This window comes from Aptenodytes patagonicus, chromosome 6 (assembly GCF_965638725.1).
Source record: "Aptenodytes patagonicus chromosome 6, bAptPat1.pri.cur, whole genome shotgun sequence".
Classification (NCBI taxonomy): domain Eukaryota; kingdom Metazoa; phylum Chordata; class Aves; order Sphenisciformes; family Spheniscidae; genus Aptenodytes; species Aptenodytes patagonicus.
In genome coordinates this window covers 12,358,077-12,371,689 of record NC_134954.1, presented here as the reverse complement: position 1 = coordinate 12,371,689, position 13,613 = coordinate 12,358,077, and the positions used below count along the sequence as shown (strand labels likewise).

The window sequence follows — 13,613 nt, the reverse complement described above, 5'->3', positions numbered from 1 at the left end:
GGCCAATAATACTGCGACTCGTTGGTAAGACAGTAAAGACATTCACGTAAGAGAATTATTCTGAAGGAACATGAAAAGCTTTGGGATAAAAATAACACATGCAAAACATCATCCAAATTTTATCCCACTTTTAAGCTGTCAAATATCTAATCTTGAGAAAATGTAATTGTTTTTATAGAAATACCTTGCGATTCTAACGGCAGACTTGAACTGCATCAGCTATTATGAATTTGAGGCACAGCAGTAAGTGAATCAGACCTCTGATAAACTATATCTGACTTCATTTTGCTCTGGAAGACAATGGATAAACTATATCTGACTTCATTTTGCTCTGGAAGACAATGCAAGATACGTCTGGTCTATACTGCAAGACATAGGTTATACCTGAACCTTCTAAACTTTTAATCATTTTGTTTTCATCAAATCTCTCAAAGGTGGTTTTATTTTCTGAAGCATCATACAAAACTGCACCTGAAACATTATATCAGGGTAGCAGAAATACGTACCTGAGGCACTCCAATCCTTCTGCAAGCTTCCAAGAAATTCTCCACGTTTCGTCTGCATTTTGCCATTGTAAGTTTAGGCTGCAAAGAAGTAAAGGAGGCAGACATACAGTGTTCTTAATTGGCAGGATTTTAAAAGATCTTTATTTTTTATTTAAATAAAACTCTTAATAAATCTCTTTGCCAAAAACATACCGCACTGACATAAGCTTGTCTAATTCAAAGCAGGCTCTGCTGTAGTTTGCTTTTCTTTAGAAAAGCAAGCCCAAATTTCAAAGCTATTTTATGAAAAGCTAATTTATGAATGCTGGATGTTTAAAAAAAAAAAAGACAATTCTAAGCTGTGCAATATTTATATACAAGGTGTTATATAAAACTGGCTAACACTTTTAGTGACTACAGTATGATAATTTTAAAAATATATTTTGAATGAAACACACATGCATGGCTTCCATGCTGTGACTTCAGAGCAATTTCATGATATGAAGCAATCTGGAGTCTGTTCTGGATTACTACAATATAAAAATATATAAATATCAAACCATATTTTAGTTAAAGAGATAAAAAAAAAATGAAGGCTAGATGAAACCAGAAAAGAATGGAAGAAAACGGGAACTGAAGCTTGCTGCTTGTAAGCCTCTTGTAGATGTGTTTGATGTAGCTGTTTGAACTGCACTCACTGGCATTTTTTTCAGGCGAGCTTTTTTCTACAGTTAGCTTTCACACCTCTACACAGACATACCACGGCACAGGCTCTGTCTTGTTTCTGCTCTTGAAGCTTATTCTCTTCTGGTTAAAGAGACACAAGCTTCCTGCTCCTTTGAACAAGCTACCCACAGTCTACGTAGCAGCAGGCAGCAGCCTCTGTGGGTTCAATACTTTTCCGTAAGTGGTGGGGTTTCTGCTCTGTCCCCTCAACGTGCCGTATTTCCCCACCAAGAAAGCAGGTTAAAGGCTAGCGCTGACTTCTTTCTCCCGAAGGACGAAGGGAATACAAAGATCACATTGTGACTGAGGAATGACATGATGCCTCTTCTGCTCCTGGAGCCGTGCAGCTAAAGGCTGCCTCTTCCTTGGGACTTCTATGACAAAGCCATGATTTAATTCCTAACACAGAATATTCAACAGCACATAAAACCAGGCCATTGAAAAGATATTCTCAATGACGCAAGTCTTCTGAATAGCAGCTGTATGCCTTTTCTCTTAATGATTCCACAATCTGCCTAAAACGTTGGCATGTCCAGTTCAACCATTCTCAAAATAATGAAGACATCTGCTTGTTCACATCAAGTCCAAGGGAGAGGAACCACAATGATATAGGAGGCAGCCCTGTAAGTGCCAGTTCAGATTCCAACCAACACAAAGACTGACTCCAAAATAAGGAAAAGCAAACACAACATGCATGTTTCAACAACTTCCCCCAGGAACAATCGTCAGTTTTTTTTCCTTCTTCACACAATTTAAAGGTGCATAACAAGCAATCTGCCGCTCCATACTACTTTTAAGTAGCTGACCCTAAATATTTTCACTGAATTTTGACTTCCACAAATACAGATTACGTAAATAATCTGTTGTTATTTCACAGTTCTTGACCTTTCTCTAATTCTGTGCTTTCCCTACACAATACACAGTAATGCACCCAGAAATATATCATCTTCATTGCTTTCCAGAAACACTGCAGTTAGGCAGGGTAAGAAAAACAACTTCAGAAATTTTCAAACTTCTCTGTGCGCGTCCTTCCTTGCTCTCAACAGTCCCCAGATACCACACCTTTTGTTCCTGTTATCACAAAGGTATGACTGGATTTGTTTTGTTCCAGGAGATGCTGTTCTCCAAGTAGCTCGAGCGTGCTCTGCTAAAATTCCTAAGCAGAGGAATTTGTAGTGCTGTGAAGCAGACACAGGAATCAACTTGGCTTCTCTGCCTGTTTTCACTGTCTTCTGTAGTGGGGTCGTAAACATTGTAGAGAATGTTGTATTTTCCTACAATCTGTTTTCCTGAACTTCTTGGACCTTTTTATCTTTTCAAATATCCTACTTCAGTTCTCATGCTGAACTGTCTCTCATTTCACTAGTTTTCAAGTTAACATAGAGAGGACTTGAAAACGTTAACATTTTCTTACAATCTGTGTTAGAAGTAACTTTATTTAAATGAAACAAACCCAAATATAACTTCTTTTAATGAAGCTATAGACTTCTTTTAGACAGAACAGATGGTTATTTTTTGTCACGTATGTTCACAGAGGAGAATCCTGAATTTAGCATTTGTCTGGATTACAGAACTTTGTTGTTGGACACCTATAAAATACCATCATTATGACATACTTACAACAGCAGGTGAGGGCACATGAATGCTGGGAACAGATCGGGGACGCACATGATTAGCTAAATGACACAGAACAACACCATCCGTGAGAGCTGCTCCAAGATCACTGGGCAACGACACTTTCAACCGTGATTCTATATTCTGTAGAAAAATGAACATGGACACACAAAAAGTAAGAGCTGGTTTCCTCCAACTATTTCGTTCTGCAGAACATTTTATAAGAGGCAGAAGTGCTTCCATTACAACTCTCCATCCTTGTGACACTTCTAAACAGCTTTCTGAGTAACACCAAGGAAGACTCTGCGCACTACTGTGGCCCAGAGCTGACCACAATCTGGCAGCAGTTAAGTTCAATGATGAACAGTTTTCATTGTACAGCACAGGGGACTAATAGGACCATTATTAAAAAATAATGGAAATTGGGGTCTAAGAGCAGTACTCCTAATCCTATGTATTCTCAGAGAATGGTTCTGCCAAGGGAAGTGAAAATAATTGTCTTCGTGGGTTGGAGAACAACATAGTTACCAAAAGTCACGATAACATTTTTCCCTGTAAAGAAAAACCCAAACTACTTGGCATAAATAGTTTTAAAGAAACAAGGTAGTTAGCATTTGTGTAATGGAATGAATAAAATTTCAAGTCAGGCTTTTAATCTTATTTCAAATGCTGTGTGAATTTCACTGAATTGTTATGCTGTATCTAAATTTTTTTTAGGTGTTAAAACCAAAATATTTAAGCTTACTTGGGAAGCAGAACAAGGGACAGACTACATACAAAGCATTCTGAGGTAACAGAAGAGAGGCTCTGCAAACAGCACCAAGTTTTGTTTTGTTTTATTTAAGGCAACTTTCTCCTTTTAGGGAAAGGAGATTGTCCTTACTTTAAAATTTACAAAGAGAAGGAACTCTCTCTGTCCGTCTGGGATGCTTATGGCTTTCAAAATCAGCTTTAACAAGTAGGAATTCTTGTTTCTTGAGAAAGTGCAAACAATTAATTAGAGCACCTCAAGGAATCCCTTCATGCTCTCCAGAAACAAGTCTGGGGCAAAGCAGAGCAGTACCTTAATGCCATGTGACATTTTCAATATTCACATGTATTGTCATTGTACCTGGGCACAAACCAGGAGCGTGGTGGCCCTGAACAGGCAAACTGCACGACCATAAGGAATATTTGTACCTCAGATATTCTGCACTTAACTAAGGATAAGGCAAGAGTCAATAGATGGATCCAGAGCACACAAGGAAACCACGCTGTCACCATGACTGGCAGCAGTCTCTGCATTCCATCTGCTTTTCTGTGGGCTTTACAGCAAAGAGGAGTTTTAAAAAAAAGATAAAAAAGAAGACAGTAAGGCAACTTTCCAGGGAGTTCCTTACAAGTGTGAAGGCTGATAAGGAAGAAAGAAAGCACATGTTTATTTTGAAAGCAGACATCACCGGACACTCAGAAGCAGGAGTCAGCACGGTATATTTTACAGAATTTGAAGCTGACTTTATCCACCACAAAAACCAAAGTGAACACCACTGCATCCATCTGAAAGAAACACTCAGACTGTACAATGCCATTTAATTCTGGTCAACCGTTCACCCTATTGGTTCAGTGAAATTGGTCTAAAACAGAAGGACAGATTTAGCAGGATGCACGCAATGCATTTACTAAGATGTCCGCATACTGGCTTCTGGCAGCACTTACCTTACGTAGCTGCTCTATTAGCTCCAGCTCCTCCTCTCGCTGTTTGGAGTTTTGTCTTGCTCTAGGGTCTGCAGAATCATTAGCGGGAGACAAGGCACGGGTAGAAGATGAAGTAACAGCTAAAAAAGTAGCACGAAGGAAGGGAAATCACTAAGCACGGTTTGGCCGATTGTCCTTCACTGCTGTACTACACATGCACACATACAAGGTTCCAGAATGGGTACAGTGCATTCCTTTTCACAAATCTGTTTCTTTCATTTGATTATTAATCAAGCTAATGATCTAATCTAAATGAGGTGTTCTATGACACATTTTTCTTTCTGTTTAGATTCTGTTCTTTCTGTTGGCTAGTAATCATTCACAAAAGGAGGACAAAGTTTTGCTGGATGAAGTATGTTGAAACAGTTCAGTCTTTCTACAGAAATTGCAATTTTGTTATGTGCTACTGTGCAATGCAAAATTTATGAAGCTGCCTTCATCAGTGGCTGAAGGCTTTTGTGGCATTTCCTTGGTATCTTTCTAGGTGTAAGCACAGACCAGGAAGAACAAGATCCCACATTTCCACAAACGTGACAAAAGAATATTGACAGCTCTAAATAAAAGATTGCTTATTCACAAACTGTTTAATGCCATACGTCTACAAATGGCACTCAGTCAAAGTAGTTTCATGATAATGACCTGAAGTAACAGAACAGTGCAAAACCTAGGTAATGCAGATGTTAATATAACGTAGCAAAACTAGCTAACTTCTAAGCTATACAACCTACCTTTGTTTGCTTCATCCCTGACAGCTGCTCGGAAAAGGAAACTCTCAGGTCGCTGGGAAGGGTTTCTATAGGAAGGTGGGGCTGCATGGCCAGGATATGGAGGGGAAAGGTGGACTAAACAAATGTGGAAAGGCACAGGAAAGGAAAGGAGGAAGAAGGAAACGGTTAAATAGGAAATGGGTTCAGCAACGTGGTAATTAAAAAGAACAAACCAAAAATTTTAATATAATAATGACAAAATAAACTACAGCCATGCATGATAAAAGCGCAGAGCAGGAAAAGGCACTTCCAAGGTCGCTTGCATGCAAAGCACATTCCACATACCAATTCCAACAACTGTTCTGACTGTTGCTGAATGCATCTGTGTGCCAAAGCCTGTATGAAGGCCTAAAACAGCCAAACCCTACGCTCTGCCTGAAGACATGCTTCACCCCTGTTGTCTCTTCCCTCGTGTGTTTCTAAGGGGACCCAAATAACTGGGTAAATTCTCAAACACAGCAGTGCCACATACAGAGATGGGAACATATGCTCCCTTCTCTTCATAGTACAAATAAGCAAGCAGGCATTTTGATCTTATTTTTCAGAATGTTTTCTTCCTTTCCCTGTTACCTGTCTGAGTGGTAGGTGAGCCAGGGGAGATGGTAGATCTGTCATCACTCTGTGGACAAAAAAGCAGAAGAGTATAAATGGTCCTAATCTGGAAAAGCTGTGACTACATTTTAATTTGCTGTGCTTTAAAAAAGGCTCCATCCATCTAAATGTTTCAGAAAAAAACCAGAAATGTGAAAAAAAACACAGTATGTTGGTCCCCAAGTCTCATCGCTGCAGAAAGTGACAGTTTTTTCTTTTGCAGAAATGACACAATTGCTTTTTTCTGAGGAAAAAGAATGATGAAACAGCACTGACTGTGCAAAGACAGATCTGTGTTTACTCTTCCTTCCAACCAAAACTTTCAGTGTTCTTTGCAAAGGGGACACAGAAAAACAGATAGTTAAATAACATGCAGAGCTTGCATTACAGAAGCACTGATAAGGATACACCTCTTCGACACCTTTGCTAATGCAAAACTGCTCTTTACTGAACACCACTCTCCCCAGGGAAACACACTGTGGTTTTATTACAGTGCTTACACAGACTAATGATTTCTTGTGATGAATGCATTCGGTATAGCAGTTTCCACAGAAGAGAAAGAACTATAGGATATCTGTATTCAGAAGTAAACTGTTAAAGAATACAAGAAGAGTACTTTTGATGAACTCAACTTGGTCAAGTGTAAATAATCTTGTACAGAAAAAGCAACATCAAAGACAACCAAGAACCCCTCGGAGCAGAGACTGGTTACCATGTTTTTATAGCTTAGGCCTCCTGTAGACACAGCCTAAAGCTAAGATGAGGTAATATCTACTACAGTTTAATCAGGTAAATTGGATTCATACCCTACCTGAACTTTTGATTAGAAGCTGACAGACTAACACCTGTTAAAACAGATGTGTGGATCCAAGAGTTTTTTGTTGGTTTTACTGGTGAATGATAATAGCAAGAGATACCTTGACAGGACTGAAAGTAGAGGCATTAGGCAGGGTAGTAGCACAGCTTTCTCGATTCAACCCTGAGAGCGACTGAATGCAGAAAGAAAGAGAAGGCAGTAGCAGTGTTAGCAAACGGCTGATAGGTCATGCACAAAGGTGGAATGCAGTAGACAAGTTAAAAAGGAAGATGTGATCATGATCACATCCTCAGAAACACTCAACAGGCAACAGATACCATACTTGCTGAACCACAGTTAAAGCCTTCCTACCCTCCTGAACTTTCTGGCTAATAAGCTTGGGAGGTGCGATGTTTCTTTTACACACCCCACAGTGACAACAAAAGCAGAACTGAGAACAGTAAGTGAGGTAAAAGCTTCTTTAGTAACACCTAACGTAACACCTATGCCATCAGACAAAAGGAAATTTTACCCTACAACAGTACATTTTGAGCCACTATTCAAAATATATAGCTTTCTTTTTAACGTTTCAAGTATGTTATGCATTTTTAGTAAGTTATTTTCGTATCAACTTTGTAAAAATCAGAGAAACCCACATCTAATGGGCTCAAGAATACACACGGTGTCTGCCACAAACACCTAATGCTGATTCCTTGTGAATTACACACAAAGTAATAAGATTCTGTGGGTGGAATCTAGCTCTCGGGAAAGATGTCAGCGTGAAGATTTACAGTGTTGTCACAAAAAGTGTAGCCAAATTTCAATTATAACCAGTATCAAAACCAACCAAATAAACAACTTTTCATGTTTACAGAACAGGAGCTCTAGCATGCCAATCTGTCACTGACAGATGGATCTAGAAGGCCAAATTCTGTGTCTTATCGAAAGCACAATCAAAACATTAACATTTGAGGACTGAATGGCTCAAGAATGAAACTATGCTTTCTGAAACAGCATTCAAATAGCAAAGTGGCAGTTCAGCACAGGAAAAGAACACCAAATGACACCTAGAAACTCTGCAGATGTGTACGACACACCTAGGAGTGTTAGTATTTAACCAATTTGCAACTATTCTGCCACTTCAGAACAGTACAGCCAGGAAGGACTAGAAGGAGAGGTTATACTCAGGGCAAGCCTTAAACACAAACATCTTTAGGCCCTCCGCAGACTTAACTGCTGATCCTCAAGACAGCCTCTTTCTCCACAGCAGTGCAGAGCAAAAACCATGGGGTTTTTTTGTTTGTTTGTTTTAAAGAGTTCCAAAATATCACTTGACTTAAGCAAAACATTAGCTAGTATATGAGAACAGTAAAATAAAACAGAAGTAGGTGGTCTGTACCATTAACATAACTGTTTATGCCTGTATGAAAAGAGCAAGACAACCTTAACGCAGACTAACAACAAGTTGTCACAATCCACGTACCCAGCAGTGGGCGAAGGGAAGGGGAACACGGCACACCACAGGGTAGGACAATCACAACAGCAACACACTGCATGCTCTTCACCTGTTTGCGAGTCCCTGGCCTTCTTTTAATGGTATTGGTGTTATTGTCAATCTCAAACACAAAGAGAGGCTCAAAGCCATTCTGTCAGGGACAGCAAGGAAAGAAAGAGAGGGAAGAAAGGAAGAAGTGAGGCAAAGAACGACTGTAAGAAAAGGTAGCCACAACCAGAATGCTGCAATTCAGACTTACAACACCCTACTGCACATGCTGCACTTGGCCTCTAGGTCAGAGAAATCTCCCTGTGCCAGAAACAACTGTAGATACAGGGTCTGCCAAAGCAGAGCCCAACCAGAACTCTGCACGAACCAAATAAGGATATTTTAAGGGAATTTGATTATTAAACATTTGAATACACAAATGGATGCCAATGGTCTGAGAGAAAACTCCAGGGTACAAGTTAGCATAATTCACGTCCTGCTTACTTTACCATACCATTATTATTTGTAACACACTGGTGCCTAAAAGACTTAACTTGAAAAGTCTCAGAGATCCCACGTGCTAAGAGTAACACGATGGCCTCAGGCCATTTTTGAGACCACAACAAGAAAACACAACGCAATGAAGGGAGCACAAGGCAGCAACGAGACAAAGCTCATGAAAGGAAGAGGTCACACCAGCTGCCTGATGCTTATCAAGTATTTCATGGGCTTCACAACAGAGAAATTGAGCAGCAGTTTGAGAGGATGCTTTGGGGTTTTTTTCCTTCCATAGTACTCACCTTGTAAGGGACAGCGTGAGAGAAAACAAGAAGATATTTGGGGAGAAATGAGATTCATAAACAATAAAGGCTGAAATCATTAGCCAAGTCTGAAGCCCTGATACTATCTCAACAAGCAATCTCAATTGTAACGAATGGGACTACCCTTGTGAGAATAGCAAGCAGGATATGACTTATTAATATAAAACTTTGAGGTATATAGCACATTTTCTCAGAAAGGCCAGTGATTACATTTCTTCAGCAACATTTCGGTTAGTCTGGCTATTACAAGTCAACAGAAAGAAATCCACCACAGTGTGCAATGAAGTACTACAGCCAAACTCCACTTCACCTCAAATCACAGGTATGTAGAAGAAATGTACAACTAAACTGAACTATTAACATTCATAGAAAGTATGGGTAGTCATTTTGTGAGTTCAGACAGACTGTCCTGAAATTGTTTACAAACAGAAGGAAACAGTCAGAATAACCTGTGCAATGTGAATATATTTTAATTTTAATTAGTGATAAAAGACAACAAGGAGAAGACCAAAAAGAAACATGATGTAAGGAGATTCACAACTTAAATTTTGGGTTTAAGAAAATTTTTGTTAAAACAGTAACAATACCAGAAGAGGGAAGTAGTAAAATAAAAGAAAGCTCACTTGCTTTCTAATTACATATTAGACTTACTACTTTTTTAATCTTTTCCTTACATCTGAGCTGAAAACATTGTTTGGAGCAAAAGAAAAGCAACTGCTCAGTTTAGAGAGCTTTGATTAACAAGGGAAATGCTGAACAAAAGATCTTTACTATACCTCTATGTAATATTCTGTTTTGCCACAAAGTGTTATTCCCACACCATAAAGCTAGAACAATCAGTGGAAAATCTAGCAGAACTTTTTTTTTTTTTTAAAGTAGCCTATCTGCAAGTTTCAATGTCCAAAAGTTTTGTAAGGTAAAGTTTACACTACTGCATGCAGTCTTTATGCAGAGAGAGAAAAAGACAGAGAGGAAACTATGAAAATGGAAAATGTGTACTGAAAACTGCCATTAGCAAATAGAATTTTGATATGAAATACCTCTATACTTTGGTGGAGGAAAAAAACCATCCTCAGAAATTAGACCTAGCTAAATTTCAAATCCATAAGGACAGGGAAAATGTCAAATGAAATGCAATAGAATATAAAAAAGTAAAAGTATTGTCAACTCTTATGACAGACTTTTTTTTTTTTTTTAAAGCAACCTAATGAGCATTTCCTTGTTGTTGAACAAGTTTTTACCATACAAAATACATTTGTGGACACAAAAATGCTACAAATTCATGAGCTAGCCTGGGCTTAATGTTCCAGTTACAATAATTGCCAGAAACAGCTGCCCTGGCATATGTCATCATCAGACACAGTGTGTATTTCCACTACAAAATAGAGCTGCAGATCATACTTCAGCAGATCAGAAAACCCAGTATTTCATATACTATTATAGTTTAGTGCTGCTGAAAAGAGCAGGGAATCAAAAGAAAAATGACTAGAGAAATGATTGCTTTCAAATCTAGTTCAATCTTTCCCTACCAGCCTGTCCACTTTTTTGTGAAGTGCAAGGATGTAACTTGGTTAAAGACACAAAGGAAACAAACAGTGATGGAAGCCAGTTTCAAAATAATTTCTGAAAATTCCAAGTCATGTAACATAAAATTCTACATATTAATTTACAACAAGTGTCATGGGATCACACAAATAGAAGTGGGGTCCTTAAAGGTACCTTTAAAATTCCAAAGATGAATTCACTGACAACAGAATATTAACACTTAACCCAAACCACTGCTATTCTCCTGTTTCTTATTAGCTAAATATGAAAGCACATTTTTATTGTGCTAATTGATTGTGATTTCTCTAAACAGGCACATGCATGATCACAACTAAATCTCTCTCTAATATTAGAAGCTTTCTTCTTCTCCCACACAGTGCTAGTCACGTGAAAGCAGGAAACCCAAAAAGTCTGAATAAAGAGACAGTAAATGTCTTGACCAACATGTTCTGAAGAGACATATTCTGAGAGCACTGCCTAAAGAAAATTTAGGCAGATAATGGAAGCACATGAATTAAGAAAATAAATCCCAGGCATGCAGTCATGCAACAGCAGGCAAATCGGTGTCTTTTTCTTTTATAGACATGGGTTATGGCATTAATTATATTCTTTAATTATGCTACATCACTAAGATGCTATAAAGGAAGAAATAGCATAAAACATGAAGTCAGTATATAAATGTTTTTATTTTTGCTAAGTGTTCAAAATAGATTATTTTTAAGACATCTTCATCGATAAACAATAAAAAGGTATGAGGAATATTTCATGACTTGTAGCATTCAAATGTAGGGAAGTTTTTCCCTGTGCTATGATATGGTTACCGAGATACTAAGTATTTCTAACCACCATGTGCAGGATGCAAACAAGTTAAAGAAGGCGGCTGTACTCAAAGCATTAGAATTGCTTACTTGACACTGAAGAGCACATCAATTAGGAAGCAAGCTAAACGGAGAAGGAATCAAACCAGAACAACTAGAGGTGAATTTTGAATTTTAGAAGCTGTTCTTTACTATCAGTAATTTTCTTCTGCTCTCAGCAAAAGATAAGCAGTAATTATTTTGTGGAAAAACTTCACTATATTATTAACAAATGGCTGACAGTACAAGTATCAACATATTCATGCTATTAAAGCTCACAGCTAAGCCACTTTTCAAAGATGCTCATGTTTTATGCTATTTAGATTAGCTCTAAAATAGTTGATCTAATCTGAGACAATCATAACGTTGTTATTTCTAGGCTCTAGAGTCTGCCACATAAAAAGGCCATTACGTGCAGGATCTTACCACTAACAAGGCACTATCATCAGTATGCTGAGACCTTCTGGATGGAAAGGGACACTGGGAGGTGGGAGAGATGGAGTAATGTCAGAAACACACAGAATGTCAGAAACATGGTATGTGAACAGACAGAAATTTTGGAACACGTACTGCTTGTTTATAGCATGGTGAGGCTTTTTTTAAAAAAATCCATAAAGTATACGCAACTCTGTAGGAATATATAGCCACATGACCCACGAATTGCAGTGTATTCGTATTACCTAAGGAATCAATTGCTTTCTGTGTTGTCTCAAGCAAATACAGACAACTACGTATTCACAGTTCCTACTGTGGTAGAACAAGGACCCTTAAAAAGAATAAGTTAAGAACAGAACATTAAGAAGAAAAAGGAGCAAAAACTATTTCAATTACCCCATGTAACTCAAAAAAGAGTTAGTTGGAAAATGCTGCTACAGAACTATTTATATTTATTATATCATTAAAAGTTTTGATCTGATTAACACTGCCAAGTGATTTCTCTTCCCCTGGAGGAAAGTGGGGATGGCAAGCAGTGGAAGAGCCATTACTATGCAGAAACCTGATGCAGAGAGCAGATGTCATTGGCTCAGCTCTGTATATTCTAGAAGACTGAGCCTTGTATGATTTGTGTTCCCTACTGACTTACTGTTTTTGATTATAAAACTACATTAGAATAAAACTTTTTAAAAATTTATTTCTTTTTCTGATAGCCCTCAAAATTCTAATGCTTAATCTTTCTGGGATAACTGGTGATCTAATGATAGGAAACTGGGAGAAAACTGATCAATGAAGGATGACTGCAACACAATAACTTGTCTGAATACTCCCGTTAGAAAGTGAACGGTACTGCTCGCAAGGAGCGTCTTAAAATGGAATGTGAAAAGTATTTTCTCTATAGAACATAGGAAACATACAAGAAAAAAACCACACTCAGACAGGCAATCTACATGAACAGAAGGAAATATTAGACTGGTCCCATAAGCAAAAAAACCCCAACCCAAGGCTTAATAAGAAGTGTGAAAAAGCTATGCTATAACCCAGTCCTGAAGAGTTCTCCATAATCAGGAAAATATCTCTGATGGAGAGCGCTAAGAATTCAGGTGCTGACATCCCTAGTAATACTCTTATTGGACTCTTACCTCACTATCCAGAGGACTTTGCTTCTGAGGACTTAAGGATGCTTTTTGCTATAGAGAAAAAGGAAAAATGAAAGACAAATTTAAAAGAACGTGACAGAGAAACAAAAGCTCAGAACAAACCAGCATAATTTAGAAGTGTTTTAAAACACAAGAAGTCTTAGTTTTTAAATAAAACATGCATTGGGGAAATTTCAAGTTTCCACTGAGCTGAAACTTCACTGATATTACTAGTAAAAAACCAGCCTTTATTCCATACAAAAACAAAAAACCCAAATTGTTTTTGCGTATTAAAGATGCATAATAAACCCAAAATATAACCCAGGGGAGGAATTTAATTGCTGAGAATAAAGCCCTCATGAATAACAAAAGCAACAGAAGAAAAACAAAAACCCCAAAAAACCTAAACAGCTCATCAATGAACAAAATGCATCCTAAACATCTAAAGTCTTTAACTGAAAGACTGAGCTGAATCTTTAATAAAAGCAGCTTTTCTACAAAACATTGCCAGGGGCCCGAGATTAGTTGGTGCTAATGAAAAGCCTAGTTTCAGGCAGCTAAAAACCTTTTTCTAAACTAACTTCATACATTACATAAATGCAATATAACATTCTTTTCCT

The 13,613-nt window shown here is 38.0% G+C and overlaps 1 protein-coding gene across 17 annotated transcripts in view; it reads right to left on the bottom strand.

The window, feature by feature from the left end:
* The window catches only part of LRCH3 (leucine rich repeats and calponin homology domain containing 3), a 71,320-nt gene that overhangs the window by 8,901 nt on the left and 48,806 nt on the right, over positions 1-13,613 (bottom strand). For 6 of the 17 annotated variants that reach the window (XM_076341168.1, XM_076341157.1, XM_076341169.1 and 3 more), the window contains 9 exons: positions 12,997-13,044; positions 11,846-11,899; positions 8,279-8,359; positions 6,835-6,906; positions 5,897-5,945; positions 5,288-5,401; positions 4,521-4,639; positions 2,832-2,969; positions 507-584 (listed from right to left, as the gene is read on the bottom strand). In XM_076341168.1, coding sequence (XP_076197283.1) covers positions 507-584; positions 2,832-2,969; positions 4,521-4,639; positions 5,288-5,401; positions 5,897-5,945; positions 6,835-6,906; positions 8,279-8,359; positions 11,846-11,899; positions 12,997-13,044 — 753 coding nt within the window. The remainder of the gene's footprint in view (positions 1-506; positions 585-2,831; positions 2,970-4,520; positions 4,640-5,287; positions 5,402-5,896; positions 5,946-6,834; positions 6,907-8,278; positions 8,360-11,845; positions 11,900-12,996; positions 13,045-13,613) is intronic. The other 11 variants (XM_076341164.1, XM_076341171.1, XM_076341162.1 and 8 more) reach the window with 7 other exon arrangements.